The sequence below is a fragment of the Selaginella moellendorffii genome, unplaced genomic scaffold (assembly GCF_000143415.4).
Source record: "Selaginella moellendorffii unplaced genomic scaffold, v1.0 SELMOscaffold_76, whole genome shotgun sequence".
NCBI classification, from domain to species: Eukaryota; Viridiplantae; Streptophyta; class Lycopodiopsida; order Selaginellales; family Selaginellaceae; genus Selaginella; species Selaginella moellendorffii.
In genome coordinates this window covers 514,762-529,588 of record NW_003314337.1, presented here as the reverse complement: position 1 = coordinate 529,588, position 14,827 = coordinate 514,762, and the positions used below count along the sequence as shown (strand labels likewise).

Genomic DNA, 14,827 nt, shown 5'->3' with positions numbered 1-14,827 from the left:
GAAATGAAAAGAATATGCTTTAGGGTTCTTCGTTTAGGGTTCTTCGCCTTGTTTTAATGGCGCTCGTGAAATTCGCTATCGCGTCGGTGTTCATGTGGACGGCGCCGCTGCTCATTCTCCAGGCTTACAAGCGCGATCTCCTCCCAGGTATGGCGAGATCGATTCATTTTCTAAGAGATTGGCTCCAGGATTTTCCAGTCTTTCACCGGAAGTGCAAACCATCGTTTGTGGATTACTGGCGGTTGTCTCCGTCAATGTCGTGATTGCCTTCTACATTCTATCGGCCATGCGAGAGCCTCCGACGAGCACGGAGCCAAAGCCCGATCCAGAGTTTGTTTCTCGAGCTAGAGCCAGCGTCGAGGCTCTCCAATCAAGCCCAGAGATCAAGAAGAACGAGTAACAAAAAATTGGTATCGATTGATTCGCCCTCTTTCCTTTCTCTTTCTTTTTTTCTTTTCTTTCATTTGGTCAGCTGGACGACAATAACATAGAATTCTCCATCTGGGACGACTACAATCTCGTGAACCTTGGTACGTACTCTCAAAAGCCTCACTTGATCCTGGAGCTAAGAAGTAAAGATTTTGATGGCAGTAAATCGGAGCTAGAAAATCTGCGAACCTTGGATTCGATGTCGTGGATCAAATCTTTGGCTTTGGTCGCGAGTGGAACCATGTACGAGGAATACTGGTAACAAAAGTTTTACATGATTGGAGGGATCAAAGGCGTGTTTTTCTTTTCCTTTTTCCAGACATTACCCGAGCAGTGGTTTGGTCGTCCATCGTGCTCGTGATAGGAATTCCAAGGCTGTCTGTGACGATCGTTCCGAGAATTCCTGTGGAGAAAAGATCAAAGTCAGCCAGTGGAGCTCTTGATCTTCCAAAGATCTTGGAACCAACCTCTGTGCGACGAGATCTTCTTCACGGTCTCCTCGACGTGATACTGCGAGCGCGCGAGCGAGCATTAAGCTTCTCAGCGCGGCAATTCTATAGGGGCAAGAAAACAAACACCTTGGTCTGCGAGAATTCGTGGGGCTTCTTCTTCTTCACCTCCACGATCACGGGAGCTTTCTCCTCCTCCTCCTCAGCTGGGGCTTCTTCTTGCTCCTTTTCCTCCATCGCCAAATCTCCAAAGCTTTCGCTCCAGGAGAGATGCGAGGAGTCATGAGTAATCTGGTCCGTCCATTTTATTTTAACGAAAGTATATGCTTCAAAAGATGCTAACCTAGAATGTGCCCCGTACAATGTGCCACGTGGAAAGCACATCCAGTCCGTCCATTTTGAAGCTTACATTTTGCCACGTATAACTCCCAACATTTAAGGGTATATGCTTGGAGAGATGCTCTTTCTTAATGGGGCAAGCTCTTCGCAGGGCAAGAGGAGCGGCGGCGAGGTTTGCGGAGGAGAAGAGCGCGCCGAGCGATGCCGCGCGCAAGGCCGTGGCGGCGGAGGACGAAGATCGGCCGATTCGGCTCTACTCGGCGGGCGTTCGCAGGGTGAAGACGAAGGAGCAGCTTGAGACCGAGGCGCGATGGGCCGCCAAGGCGAAAGAATTGTATGGCAATCCAAAGCCAGGTAAGATTTCGATTCCATGTGGCTAGAATCTTGCGATTGAGAAGTGTGAGAGCAGCCCCGGATGCGAAGGCGCGGCTGCGAGCACAGCAGGAGAAGGAGACCGATTATCGCCCGGATCCTCCATTCGATAAATCATACGATCGTAAGTTTCGTCCATGGATCCTGCATTCTCTATGATAAAATTTTTTGCTTGTGTTCTTCGTAGAGCCCTTTCCTGGTCACAAACCGGTTGAGCGAGAATCGTTTGATCGAGAATGGGACCAGAGCGATCGCACTTACAAGTATATGGTCCAGAAAGCCGCTGGACAAGTGGTATCCAGGACCGAGAACGTTGGACCTGGAGGAGAGGTACGTGTTCTTGGTCCTATCATTTTTTTTCCTCTCGAACCCTCAGTGACTTCTCATCTAGTTTCCAGCGTACCTCCAGCATTTCCACAGTAGCTAGATTGTTCAAACTTCATCTAGTTTCCAGCACTTACGCAATAGCTAGATCGTCCAAACTTCATCTAGTTTCATCTAGTTTCCGGCATTTTCAGATCGTTCAAAGTTCATCTAGTTTCCAGCACTTACACCGTAGCTAAATCGTCCAAACTTCATGTAGTTTCCAGCATTCCCACAGTAGCTAGATCATCCAAACTTCATCTACTTTCCAGCATTTCTTTGCAACAAATCTCTTAAACGATGTTACAGCATAGTTCCCAGCGTTTCTTTGCTCGAAACCTCTACAACCGCGAGCTCTCTCCGGGCTCTTTGCTTCGGCTCTAGGACTTGTCACTCAAAACAAAGTTTTGGCTTTCCTTCCAGGTCCCAAGAGCATCATCACCGCAGCCATTCGGGACCCCCGCGCCGCTGAGCCGATCCAAAGTCGACACTGCCGACAGGGAGGGCCGGATCGTGCCAGGCAAGCTCAACATCCTCCAGCTGAAGCAGGCCTTCCTCCTCCACCATGGCCAAGCCGAGGGAGCAGTGAAGCAACTAAGCGTGGAAGCCATAGCCGAGAAGTTCGAAGTTAATCCCGACCTCCTCAAGCGCGTCTTTAAACACACCTCTCTTGCGGAGGGCAAGCCCGTAGACAAGTCCATCTATAGGGGAGTAGCAAAGCCCTCCAGATAAAAACTAGGAATCTTTTACCATGGTATAAAAGAAGAACAATGTTGACATCCGTGAGTATTTCCACGCCTTTGGTTTCCATAAATTATAGGCAATGTCGACATCTCTAGTCTCTTGACAATCTTGGCTCCTAATAAATAGATCTAATCACATTCTTGCACGTAGCGATCGAACGGTAGCGTTTCTTGACTCTTCTTTTCTCATCTAGCCTGCCACTTTTGATCGATGTCTTGATCCTAGCGATCGATCTCTTCTACTTATAATCGATGTAGTGATCATAGGGATCGATCTTTTCCTCGTTTTTTGCTTTTCACCTTTGAATGGATTGCTCCAGCGATGAATCATGCATCAACAAGGACGAAGCCCTGCACCTCAAGATCGCGGGGATCGCCGCGATCCTCGTCAGCTCCTTGCTAGGTGTCGCGATCCCGCTGGTGTTCAAGAGCTTCAATCGCACAAGAGTGTTCTTCGCGGGGCAGTGCTTCGCGGCCGGCGTGATCCTCTCCACCGGTTTCGTGCACATACTCCCGGACGCGTTTGCGGCGCTCACCAATCCATGCCTGTCGGAGCATCCATGGGAGAAGTTCCCCTTCCCGGGATTCATCGCCATGACCACTTCCATGCTGGTTTTGTTCGTGGATTCCATGGCACTGGGCTATTACACTCGCAGGGAGGGGGAGACATCGTCCATGGGCGATCATGCAGATCATCCACACCATGTCCACGCTCATCCTTCCAACGATCATAGCGCAGAGGTCTCCAAGGTCCACGATTCGCAGGAGCTTGAAGCCAGTGCCGGGTCGCCAACAACAACTATAAAAAACAAAGTTGTGGCTCAGGTAAGTGTAGAACTTCTAGCCTTTCGGTGTGATCTAGATTTTGAGGTTTTGACTTTGCAAAGGTGCTAGAGTTTGGGATCCTCGCACATTCGGTGATAATTGGAATCGCTATGGGAACTTCGAATAGTCCATGTACTATTCGTCCTTTGGTTGGGGCCCTTGTGTTCCATCAGTTTTTCGAGGGATTAGCACTTGGTGGATGCATTTCCTTGGTAAGATTGGCATTACTGTGGTAAAGTTTTGATAGATTCAGCCTTGCAATGCAGGGAAGCTTTAAGGTCGTTTCCAAGCTGCTCATGGCTTTGTTCTTCACTATCACGACCCCCGGTGGGATTGGTATTGGGATGATTATTTCTTCGAGATATAACGAAAATGATCCCAAGGCTTTGATTGTGGAGGGAGTGTTTGACTCTATGTCCGCTGGAATTCTTATCTACATGGCTTTGGTTGACTTACTTGCCTCTCATTTCATGAGTAAGGAGTTCTTGCAACAATCTTGGAGACATTACAGTTTAGGATATTTGTTTTTGGTCTTAGGAGCTGGAGCAATGTCGGTGATTGCTATCTGGGCTTAGATGTTTTCATAAAAATATAATATAATATTCTAGATATGCTTATTTGGAAAAAAAATTTAAAAATATAAAACACATAAGTAAAAAGCTTAGATAACAGAAATTCTTCTTTATTTTTTCTTCTTTATTTTTTTATCTTTATACTGTCCAAGTATACAATTACGATGCCATATACTATAATAGGATTTTAGTAGCCATCAGATTGATTTCAATATGGACCACTCACTTTTATATATAACTTAGGTTTTATATTTCCTTTCCATATTCTATACATTCATATTAGTGGAGACAAAAGGCACTTTTGATTGTCCATGAGGAGTGCTTGGATTTGGGATTTTAGTTTAGATTTAACTTTTGCATTGTCTAAATCTAATTTTTTTTCCATTTCTTTTCTTTTAGCTTTTTTCATTTCTTTTCTTTTGCTCCTTTTTTTTCATTCATTTTCATGGCAAAGTAGCAATCTCCTCCTCTTTTGACTCTAGAGTAACAGTTAGTGCAATTACTTGATGCTATGTGATTGCAATTGAACAACCAAACTCAGTTGATAGGAGCATTCACGACACGTGGCACAACCCCTCATGTTCTTAGTGCCAATCCCCATGTTCAGCCGGAGTTCTTTCATGGGAATTTTGGGGATGATATGTACTATTGGTTTAATCACTTTACAGTGATTGCCATATATCATTCTTGGGATAATACTCAACGTTTGCATGAGTTTCCCCATATATCTCCAAGGGATGGCATTGCAATGGTATAATGGTTTGAGTGCAGCCACTCGTGGGGATTGGTGTATTCTCCCATATATCTTTAAATGTGCATTCAAACATGTTAATAATTGTGATGATGCCTTTCAACAATTGCATTGTCTTTATTAAAGGCCCTCTGAGTTGGTGATACAATTTGGTGTTTGTTTCTAAAGACTTTTGCTTCGTGCGGAGCCAAATATGATAGAGCGGATAAGCTAGGGATGTTTTGGCCAACACTTTGTTAAGATCTTGTAGGACTTATGCATGCACTTGTTTTAGCCACCCTTAATGACGCCCTTCGCTTAGCATAACATATGAGATATCGCCTCTTCCACTTCTTGCTGTACGTCTTTCAACTACACTTTCTGTGGGAGATAATCTTGTTCCAATAGAGGTTGATGTTACTGCTACTTGAGTTCAAGGATAAGGGCAAGGTGTGAGACACAAATCCCTAAGCCCCAAAGTGGAGCCAAAAGGGTGCCACGTGGTAGTGGCCAAAGTGAAAGCCAAACGAGTGTAACATGTTTGGATTAAAAGCTCCGACTTGAAAGGTCGAGAGTGGGAGTGGAACTCCTAATAGAGTGCTCAAAGAACAAGCATGAAGCGAGCCATAAGAGAGTCTCTGAAAAAGGAACCCAAGATGGAGTCTAAGATGGAGTTTGAGATGGGGACCGAGATGGAGTCTGAGATGGACTTGAGATGGAGTTCGAGATGGACCCGAGATGGAGTTTGAGATGGACCCAAAATGGAGTCCGAGATGGACCCAAGATGGAGTTCGAGATGGACCCGAAATGGAGTCTGAGATGGACCCGAGATGGAGTCTAAGATGGACCTGAGATGGAGTCTGAAATGGACCTGAGATGGAGTTCGAGATGGAGTCCGAGAAGGACCTGAGATGGAGTCCGAAGTCGAGACCGAGACCAAGACCGGGACCGAGACTGAGATCGAGATCGGTACCGAGGCCGAGGTTGAGACCGAGTCCAAGCCTGAGTCCAAGTCCGAGTCCTAGTCCGAGTTCGAGTCTGCGTCCGAGTCCAAGTCCGTGTCCGAGTCCGAGTTCGAGTCTGAGAGGGTGAAAGCCCAAAGCGTTCGTCTCCCAGACCCTAGGGGGTTTGGTGAGCTCCAAAAGTATAGTAGGGGGAGGACTCTAGTGGAGCTAGTTTGGCTAAGAAAGGTCAGTTTAGCCCAGGAAGGCTGTACCTAGGTGTTGGGTGATGGGATAACCACTGGGAAGTCCAAAGCTAGAGTGAATATGGACCGAAAAATAGCGTAGCTTAGTGAAGTGTTCAAGAGCCGGCTCTAGTTCCCCCGGGAGATCGAATGGTCAATGCTCCTAGTCCACGTGTGGGTGGCACTACCTACTTGGATACCTAGTGTGGCTCAACGGAACCTCGCTCTAAGCCCATGGCTAGAGCACCTAAAGGCGGAAGGTGGGGAGAGTACCCACGGGGCTTGCGTAGGGCCACGGTGTTCCAAAATGTTGTCCTGAAATCCCAAACGGGGGAAAGGAGAAGGAGTAATCCTCTAATATAGTGACTTAGGATACGGTCATATGGTGAGGAAGTCCCAGAGGATGATAGGACTTAGTGGCCGGGCCTGTGGGCCTTGATTTAGTGGTAGTGTTAGCAAACATGGCCATGGATAAAAAAAGGACTTGGTAGAAACTGATAAAGGGATATTGGGGAAGGCTATTCCCCATGTCTGTGGGCATCCTAAGGATGCTAAGGAGTCGATCTGGGATCACCACTCGTGGACGGATAGCCTAGTTTTGGAGAGACGGGACTGTGATGCAAGTGGTATTGTACCACTAGTGTAGCAAAGGTGAATGGGCATGGCCTTAGCGCAACGGGCCGATATATCAATGGTACCTTTGGGTGTCGGTCATGGGACCAGATACGTGTAGCACTTGGACCAAGTGCAACAGTTGAATGGCACAGATGCCATTCTTGGGGCTAGCAAGTCCCCATGTCCGAAATAGGACCTATGTGTAAGCGACTAATTTTTCCATTCTACTTTAGTCACTTAACCACACCTCCGACCATTTGGAGGAGTCTCATTCACAACCTCCATAAGTCCAATTCAGGACTTGGGACTTGCTAGCCCCAAGAATGGCATCCATGCCACTCAACCCTTGCACCTAGTCCAAGTGCTCCATGTGTCCGATCCTATGACTGACACTCAAAGGTACCACCGACATAGCAGCCTGTTACGCTAAGGCCATGCCCAATCACCTTTGCTGCACTGGTAGTCCAATACCACTTGCAACACAGTCTTGTCTCTCCAAGATTGGGCCAACCATCCATGAGTGGTCATCCCAGATCCATTCCTTAGCATCCTTAGGATGCCCACTGACAAAGGGAACAGCCTTCCCCAATATCCCTCTGTCAGTCCCCACTAAGTCCCTTTTTGCCTTTGGCCGTGTTTGCCAACACTGCCACTGGATCGAGGCCCACAGGCCTGACCACTAAGTCCCACGGTCCTCTGGGACTTCATCACCACACGACTGTGTCCTTGGTCACACCCCAGAGGACTACTCCTCTTTCTTTCCACAGTCTGGGCCTTTGGGACGACATTTCCGAACACCGTGGCCTTACGCGAGCCACCTAAGTACTTTCCCCGCCTTCCACCCTTGGGTGCTCTAGCCATGGGCTTAGAACGAGGTTCCATTGAGCCATGCTTGGTATCCAAGTAGGTAGTGCCACCCACACTTGGACTGGGAGCATCGGCCAGTCGATCTCCCGGGGGAACTAGAGCCGGCTCTTGAACACTTCACCAAGCTACCCCGCTTGTCGGTCCGTGTTCAGTCTAGTCTTGGACTTCCCAGTGGTCAGTTCATCACCCAACACTGGGTCTGGCCTTCCTGGGCCAAACTAGCCTTTCCTGGCCAAACTGGCTCCACTGCAGTCCTCCCCCTTACTATACTTTTGGAGCTCACCAAACCCCCCAGGGTCTGGGAGATGAACGCTTTGGGCTTTCACCCTCTCAGACTTGAACTCGGACTTGGACTCGGACTCGGACTCAGACTCGGACTCGGACTCGGACTCGGACTCGGACTTGGGCTCGGTTTCGGCCTCCACCTTGGTCTCGGTCTCGATCCCGGTCTCGGTCTCGGTCTCAGTCCCGCTCTCGGTCTCGGTCTTGGTCCCGGTCTCGGTCTCGACCTCGGACTTCATCTCAGGTCCTTCTCGGACTCCATCTCGGATTCCATCTCGGGTCCATCTCGGACTCCATCTCGGATTCCATCTCGGGTCCATCTCGGACTCCATCTCGGATTCCATCTCGGGTCCATCTTGGACTCCATCTCGGACTCCGTCTTAGTCCATCTCGGACTCCATCTTGGACTCCACTTCGGACTCCATCTCGGACTCCATCTCGGACTCCACCTTGGACTCCACCTCAGACACTTCCACGTGTCATGTGTTAGTCCTTTTTGGGTCCCTTTTTGGAGCCTCACTTATTGCTCGCTTTGTGCTTGTTCCTCGAGCACTTTGTTGGGAGTTCCACTCCCGCTCTCGACCTTTCAAGTCGGAGCTTTTAGTCTAAACGTGTTACGCTCGTTTGGCTTTCACTTCGGCCACTACCACGTGGCACCCTTTCCAGCTCCACTTTGGGGCCTAGGGATTTTGTGTCTCACAACTCCACCACTCATAGACGAAGTTCGATGTCCTCATCGAACGGTAAACCCTTTTATAAAGTAACACCCGCAGATATTACCATTCCCATCTTTGGCACCCGGCCAATATTTGTCTATGGTTTGACCCCAAAGGCTCACCATGCCTTGTCCATCCTCTAAGGAGGATAGTCTCTCCAACTTAGAGACTGATTGGACCACTTGTGGTGGTTCTTTCCGTTTATTGGTTTAGTTCTCGCTAAACTTGTTAGAGACACCGTCTCTATCTCAATCCCACTACTCCATCTTGAGTAGTCTTAATTTTCATCAATATAACCTTTGCACTTTGGAACGTTTAGTTTTGACTTCTTGAAGTCAATTTTCCTAAGTGTCTCCAACACTTTGCATTGCACATATTGCGCAACTCCACTTCCCATCCTAGGAAGTTCTTTACTTAAGGGCACCATCATCTTCTCTTCTATTTCGTGCCACCTTAGGCACTAAGTTCCATTTATCATACTTTGTGCTAGGGCTGTCCATGGCCCTATCATTTGGCTACCTTGGAGCTTCCACTTTCGCCAAATCGGAGCAATTCGGAATCCATCCTTGGAAACACACTTCCTTTCCCGCAATTTGTTAGCGTCCAACACATTATTGTTTCTCGCCTAACTTTGTCACTTGGATTCCTTCCAAGGGATTCCATGGCCCTATCTTGGCCACTCATCTTTTGCTCCTATCCATTGATTGTTGCACCAAGCAACACCGAATCTCTGCCTCCCTCCTTGAGGTATTCTTTTGATTCCATAGCAAAGGCTCTGCTTTGCCAAGACTAGGGTGTTCACCCCTAGTAAGTCTCTTTAGCATCTTCTGCTGTGGGCTTTATCCACGGCCCAACTTTGTGACCCTCCCATAAGTCTCTTTAGACACTACTTTCCTTGGACACACTATGCCATTGCAATGACATAGCTCATTTCCCTAATGTGCTTTTCCCACTTGGTCACCTTGACCAAGCCACACCATCATCAATAGTTCAAATCAACACTTTGAACTAGGAACCTTATTCCTTAGCCCAAACAAGGACCTTATCCTTATTTAGCCACAAGATCACCTAGTGATCTCACCTCGGCACCTTAACAGGTTTAACAATAGGTATTAAGTCTTCCAGACCTTTAACTTGTTAACTACAACCCCGGGGGCATCCCCCACACTTGGCGGTGCGCCCAAGCCAGCCCTTCCGGCCAAGGGTCCATAGCAACTGAGACTGGGTGTCCCCATCTCATTCACCATGTCCTTGGTGCCACTGGCACCAAAGTGTTCAAGTTAGATATGCTGAGCCACACTAAGCAATCTAACCGTGCATCACGACTCCGAGGCATCCCTCGCTTGGCGGTGTGCCCAAACCAGTCTCCACACTAAGAGTCCATGACCACCGAAAAATGAGTGTCCTCATATTCCAAACCATCACCACGCCCTAGTGAGTTGGGACTCGAACCCAAGCACTAGAGGGTCGGGACTTGAACCCAACCTCCATATATGCATCTACGGACGGCATCACCCAGGATGCCTGGCGTGACTCCCCACGCCGGTGCACCAACTTATACTCAAAGCGCGCTATAGATCACAGCTTAGGAACTTAGTTCCTCCACACTGCCAAGTCCTCTCACTTAACAAGTCTGTGATCATGCATGGACTCCTCCATTCTTGGCCCCATGGCCCACCCTTTTTGAAGTTATCACCTTCAACTAGGGTATTTGTTCCCTTGACTTGCCAATCTCGCTTTGGGCAAGTCCTCCGACCATTGTAACATGGTTCCTGCACAAGCGTGAAAGCCCTTGATCATCGACTTTCGTTCAAAGCCCTCTCTTTGAACACTTGGGAACTACTTCCCTAACCTTGATAGCCTTGCCTCATGGCAAGCTTCAAGACCACGCTTCTGCTGCGCCACTCTGATTTCGCACGTTCTTTGAACCATTTACGCTTGGCCTTTCTAGGTACTAAGCTACCTAGAATCATCTTTGGGAACCTTGAAGGAACTCTGTCCCTTAGCTTGCTAAGGCCTCCCTTTTTGCAAGCTTTCCAATTACCATATAGTCTAACATGGACAATTCCATATTTTAGACTCTCTATGGCATCACGGTTGCTAGCAGTAACACCCTCGAGCCCCCACTTGATTCTCCACTCCCAGCTGGCATAACCAACTTGGTTATGCCCTTCGATTCCTATGGTTTGGTTCTACCCCCATACTTCTTGCTTTTGGCTTCACACCTTTTCTTCGGTCATTCTCCTCTAGACCAAGAGGATAGCTTTGCACTTTCTATCATGCCTTAGCAAGTATTCTTAGGGATGAATCTACCCGATAGCCTAGGGAGTGGTTCCTCAATCCAGGTATACTCACCCTATAATCCCACACACCGAGATTATGTTGTTGCTTATGAGCCTTTACATGCCCATCGCTAGCCTTGCCAAAATTCCATTTTTGGCTTTGTCCAATTCGAGTAGATAGTCTTCTCCTGTCTCCGCCACCTTGGACATTTGGATAGCACCTTCTATCCATCATTCGCTAGGGACTTAGTCCCTTGGGCCTTATCTATTGCCCTCGCGACATCAAACACCACCTCCTGGTGTTCTAGAGTGTTCAGGTGTCCTAATGACGGCTTCCTTGACAATGAGTATTTCCTTTCATGACATTGACTTACTATATCGCAACATAAGCAACTTATCCCCCATAAGGGTATATCCAATTTCCTTATGCCATTAAGAAGGCTTGGGTAGCTACCTTCTACCCGTTTAACCAATTATTTTGCACCTCTTGCTTAATTGCCTCATAGCTGTCAAGTCCTACAACTCATTGCTGGTGCTTCCACACCTCCATCATTATCTAAGTCACCACACTCCAACTGCATGCTCTGCAGCTTAGGCTATGCCATTCCCATTTCCATTGGGATTCCTTTGGCAAGGGGTTCTCATGAACCCACCAACATAGCCTCAAGGTATCACACCTTGGCACATTTGGTGTCTCCACACCATCGGCTCCACGAGCCTACCTCTATGACACTTATTTTTTATGTCTAAGTCTTTGCCAAGACCAATACCACTCTTTCTCATGCCAACTATCCATTAGCACTGCACCATAGAGGTCACACACAACTTTGTTTCAAAGTTTTTTTCTTTTGGGAACACCCTTCCCACGACTTTAGCATGGCACATTTTGCCATTGATGAGATACCCTCTGTTCTCATCCTTGGATCTTATAATCCCCCCCATCCTTGGTGGGGTACCACACACTTCAGTCCAAATGTTTCCATCAATCCTTTAGGACCATTCCTTGACTCTACTTGAGTCATCCAGCAGTTTTGGACTTGGTTAATCCACAAACCCGTAAGGTCCTACTTGTCGTGCACTAGCTCACTGGAATACACTTCTTGCATTCATGTCCTCACTCACAAGGACTATATTCACAAGTGTTACTCTGACACTTGATTTTGTTCTCTGGGACAACCTTTGCCCATTAGGACTACTTGTCCATGTGATGAGAATACCAACTCATCTCTAAGTACACCCCCCAACTCCTTGGGTTGTTCCAGCATTTATTAAAGGTAGCCTTGGCTACCATTTCAAGGACTTGAGCCCTCTTCCGTATTTGACCTCCCACAGTCATTACTTCTGGTCTCACATTCATGAGCACCAACCTCAACTATATGAGGATAATCTTGTGACTCCTTTATTGCTTTGGAGTCTTTATCTTTCCCGTGATCCCAACTATACTTGTTTATCACAACTACGTTAGCCCCTTTGTTGTGTCAAACACTCATTTGGATCACATCCTCAGCTCTCTGAGGAAACCTTATACTGTTCCCAAGATCCCAAAGTCGTTCCATTATTGGCCCTTTTCCATCCACCACATTGTGCCGAAGTTCACGTATGAACTTGAGTGGAGAGCCATGTCCTCTCGACATGCTACTCCTCAAGGATAAGCCCACTCCTAGGACCTTCCGATGCCAACATCAATGGTGATATACTTGAGCACCAATAAAAGTCAGACTAAGGAACAGCTCCGATACCAAGTTGTAACCGACTAATTTTTCCATTCTACTTTAGTCACTTAACCACACCTCTGACCATTTGGAGGAGTCTCATTCACAACCTCCATAAGTCCAATTCAGGACTTGGGACTTGCTAGCCCCAAGAATGGCATCCATGCCACTCAACCCTTGCACATGGTCCAAGTGCTCCATGTGTCCGATCCCATGACCGACACTCAAAGGTACCACCGACATAGCAGCCTGTTACACTAAGGCCATGCCCAATCACCTTTGCTGCACTGGTAGTCCAATACCACTTGCAACACAGTCTTGTCTCTCCAAGATTGGGCCAACCATCCATGAGTGGTCATCCCAGATCCACTCCTTAGCATCCTTAGGATGCCCACCGACAAAGGGAACAGCCTTCCCCAATATCCCTCTATTAGTCCCCACTAAGTCCCTTTTTGCCTTTGGCCGTGTTTGCCAACACTGCCACTGGATCGAGGCCCATAGGCCTGACCACTAAGTCCCACGGTCCTCTGGGACTTCATCACCACACGGCTGTGTCCTTGGTCACACCCTAGAGGACTGCTCCTCTTCCTTTCCACAGTCTGGGCCTTTGGGACGACATTTCCGAACACCGTGGCCTTACGCGAGCCACCTAAGTACTTTCCCCGCCTTCCACCCTTGGGTGCTCTAGCCATGGGCTTAGAGCAAGGTTCCATTGAGCCATGCCTAGTATCCAAGTAGGTAGTGCCACCCACACTTGGACTGGGAGCATCGGCCAGTCGATCTCCCGGGGGAACTAGAGCCGGCTCTTGAACACTTCACCAAGCTACCCCGCTTGTCGGTCCGTGTTCAGTCTAGTCTTGGACTTCCCAATGGTCAGTTCATCACCCAACACTGGGTCTGGCCTTCCTGGGCCAAACTGGCCTTTCCTGGCCAAACTGGCTCCACTGCAGTCCTCCCCCTTACTATACTTTTGGAGCTCACCAAACCCCCTAGGGTCTGGGAGACGAACGCTTTGGGCTTTCACCCTCTCAAACTTGAACTCAGACTTGGACTCAGACTCAGACTTGGACTCGGACTCGGACTCGGGCTCGGTCTCGGCCTCCGCCTCGGTCTCGGGCTCGGTCTCGGTCCCAGTCTCGGTCTTGGTCTCGGTCCCGGTCTCGGTCTCGGTCTTGGTCCTGGTCTCGGTCTCGACCTCGGACTTCATCTTGGATCCTTCTCGAACTCCATCTTGGATTCCATCTCAAGTCCATCTCAGACTCCATCTCGGACTCCGTCTCAGTCCATCTCGGACTCCATCTCGGACTCCGTCTCGGTCCATCTCGGACTCCATCTCGGACTCCACTTCGGACTCCATCTCGGACTCCACTTCGGACTCCATCTCGGACTCCACCTCGGACTCCACCTCGGACACTTCCACGTGTCATGTGTTGGTCCTTTTTGGGTCCCTTTTTGGAGCCTCACTTATTGCTCGCTTCGTGCTTGTTCTTTGAGCACTTTGTTGGGAGTTCCACTCCCGCTCTCGACCTTTCAAGTCGGAGGTTTTAGTCTAAACGTGTTACGCTTGTTTGGCTTTCACTTCAGCCACTACCACGTGGCACCCTTTCCAGCTCCACTTTGGGGCCTAGGGATTTTGTGTCTCACACTATGGAGGTTGTGAGTGAGACTCCTCCAAGTGGTCAGAGGTGTGGTTCAGTGACTAAAGTAGAATGGAAAATTTAGTCCCTTACAATTTGGTATCAGAGCTGTTCCTTAGTCTAACTTTTATTGGTGCTCAAGTATATAACCACTAGTATTGGCATTGGAAGGGCCCAGGAGTGGGTCTATCCTTGAGGAGTAGTAGGTCAAGAAGAGATGGCTCTCCACTATAGTTTAGGTGTGAACTTGTATGTGAGGTGGTGGATAGAAAAGGGCCAATAATGGAACGACTTCAGAGTCTTGGGAATAGTATAAAGTTTTCCTCATTGAGTTGAGGATTTGATCCAAATGAGTGTTTGACTCAACAAACTGGCTAATGTAGTTGTGGTAAAAAACTATAGTTAGGATCACGGGGAAGATAGAGACTCTAAAACGATAAAGGAGCCGCAAGATTACCCTCATGTAGTTGAGGTTGGTGCTCATGAATTTGAGACCAAAAGTAATGATTGTGGGAGGTCAAATACGGATGAGGATATAAGTCCTTGAAATGGTAGTCGGGGCTACCTTGAATAAATGTTGAAACAACCCCAGAAGTTAAGGGTGTATTTAGAGGATGAGTTGATGTTTTCATCACAGGGACAAATAGTTCTAAGGGGCAAAGGTAACCCATATGGAACAAAGAATAATCAAGTGTCGGAGTAACACTT

At 48.1% G+C, this 14,827-nt stretch overlaps 2 protein-coding genes and 1 long non-coding RNA gene across 4 annotated transcripts; all 3 read left to right on the top strand.

The window, feature by feature from the left end:
• Positions 1-28: 28 nt before the first annotated feature.
• On the top strand, positions 29-723 carry LOC9641532. Its single transcript, XR_002990428.1, has 3 exons — positions 29-147; positions 189-530; positions 592-723. It is a non-coding gene; the product is annotated as an uncharacterized LOC9641532 (long non-coding RNA).
• Positions 724-1,307: 584 nt separating this feature from the next.
• On the top strand, positions 1,308-2,729 carry LOC112341096. Its single transcript, XM_024660600.1, has 4 exons — positions 1,308-1,571; positions 1,627-1,713; positions 1,777-1,919; positions 2,376-2,729. Exons 1-4 carry the CDS (start codon positions 1,349-1,351, stop codon positions 2,682-2,684), a joined length of 762 nt encoding a protein of 253 aa, XP_024516368.1. The 5' UTR covers positions 1,308-1,348; the 3' UTR covers positions 2,685-2,729.
• A 58-nt stretch (positions 2,730-2,787) lies between these two features.
• Positions 2,788-4,128, top strand: LOC9642043 (zinc transporter 1). Of its 2 annotated transcripts, XM_024660598.1 has the most exons (4): positions 2,788-3,520; positions 3,583-3,732; positions 3,787-3,994; positions 4,058-4,117. In XM_024660598.1, the coding sequence occupies exons 1-4, from the start codon at positions 3,002-3,004 to the stop codon at positions 4,093-4,095; spliced, it is 915 nt and encodes a 304-aa protein (XP_024516366.1). In that variant the 5' UTR covers positions 2,788-3,001; the 3' UTR covers positions 4,096-4,117. The 2 variants fall into 2 exon arrangements, with proteins under 2 accessions (XP_024516366.1, XP_002986851.1); XM_002986805.2 differs by having other exon boundaries at positions 3,787-4,128.
• Positions 4,129-14,827: the final 10,699 nt, after the last annotated feature.

Bases quoted from the DNA above. Each gene is read 5' to 3' on its own strand.
- LOC112341096 (XM_024660600.1), top strand. From the start codon at position 1,349: ATGGGGCAAGCTCTTCGCAGGGCAAGAGGAGCGGCGGCGAGGTTTGCG. The intron at 1,572-1,626 runs GTAAGATTTCGA...GTGTGAGAGCAG, and splicing joins GTATGGCAATCCAAAGCCAG to CCCCGGATGCGAAGGCGCGG. The intron at 1,920-2,375 runs GTACGTGTTCTT...CTTTCCTTCCAG, and splicing joins ACGTTGGACCTGGAGGAGAG to GTCCCAAGAGCATCATCACC.
- LOC9642043 (XM_002986805.2), top strand. From the start codon at position 3,002: ATGGATTGCTCCAGCGATGAATCATGCATCAACAAGGACGAAGCCCTG. The intron at 3,521-3,582 runs GTAAGTGTAGAA...GACTTTGCAAAG, and splicing joins AAAACAAAGTTGTGGCTCAG to GTGCTAGAGTTTGGGATCCT. The intron at 3,733-3,786 runs GTAAGATTGGCA...CTTGCAATGCAG, and splicing joins TTGGTGGATGCATTTCCTTG to GGAAGCTTTAAGGTCGTTTC.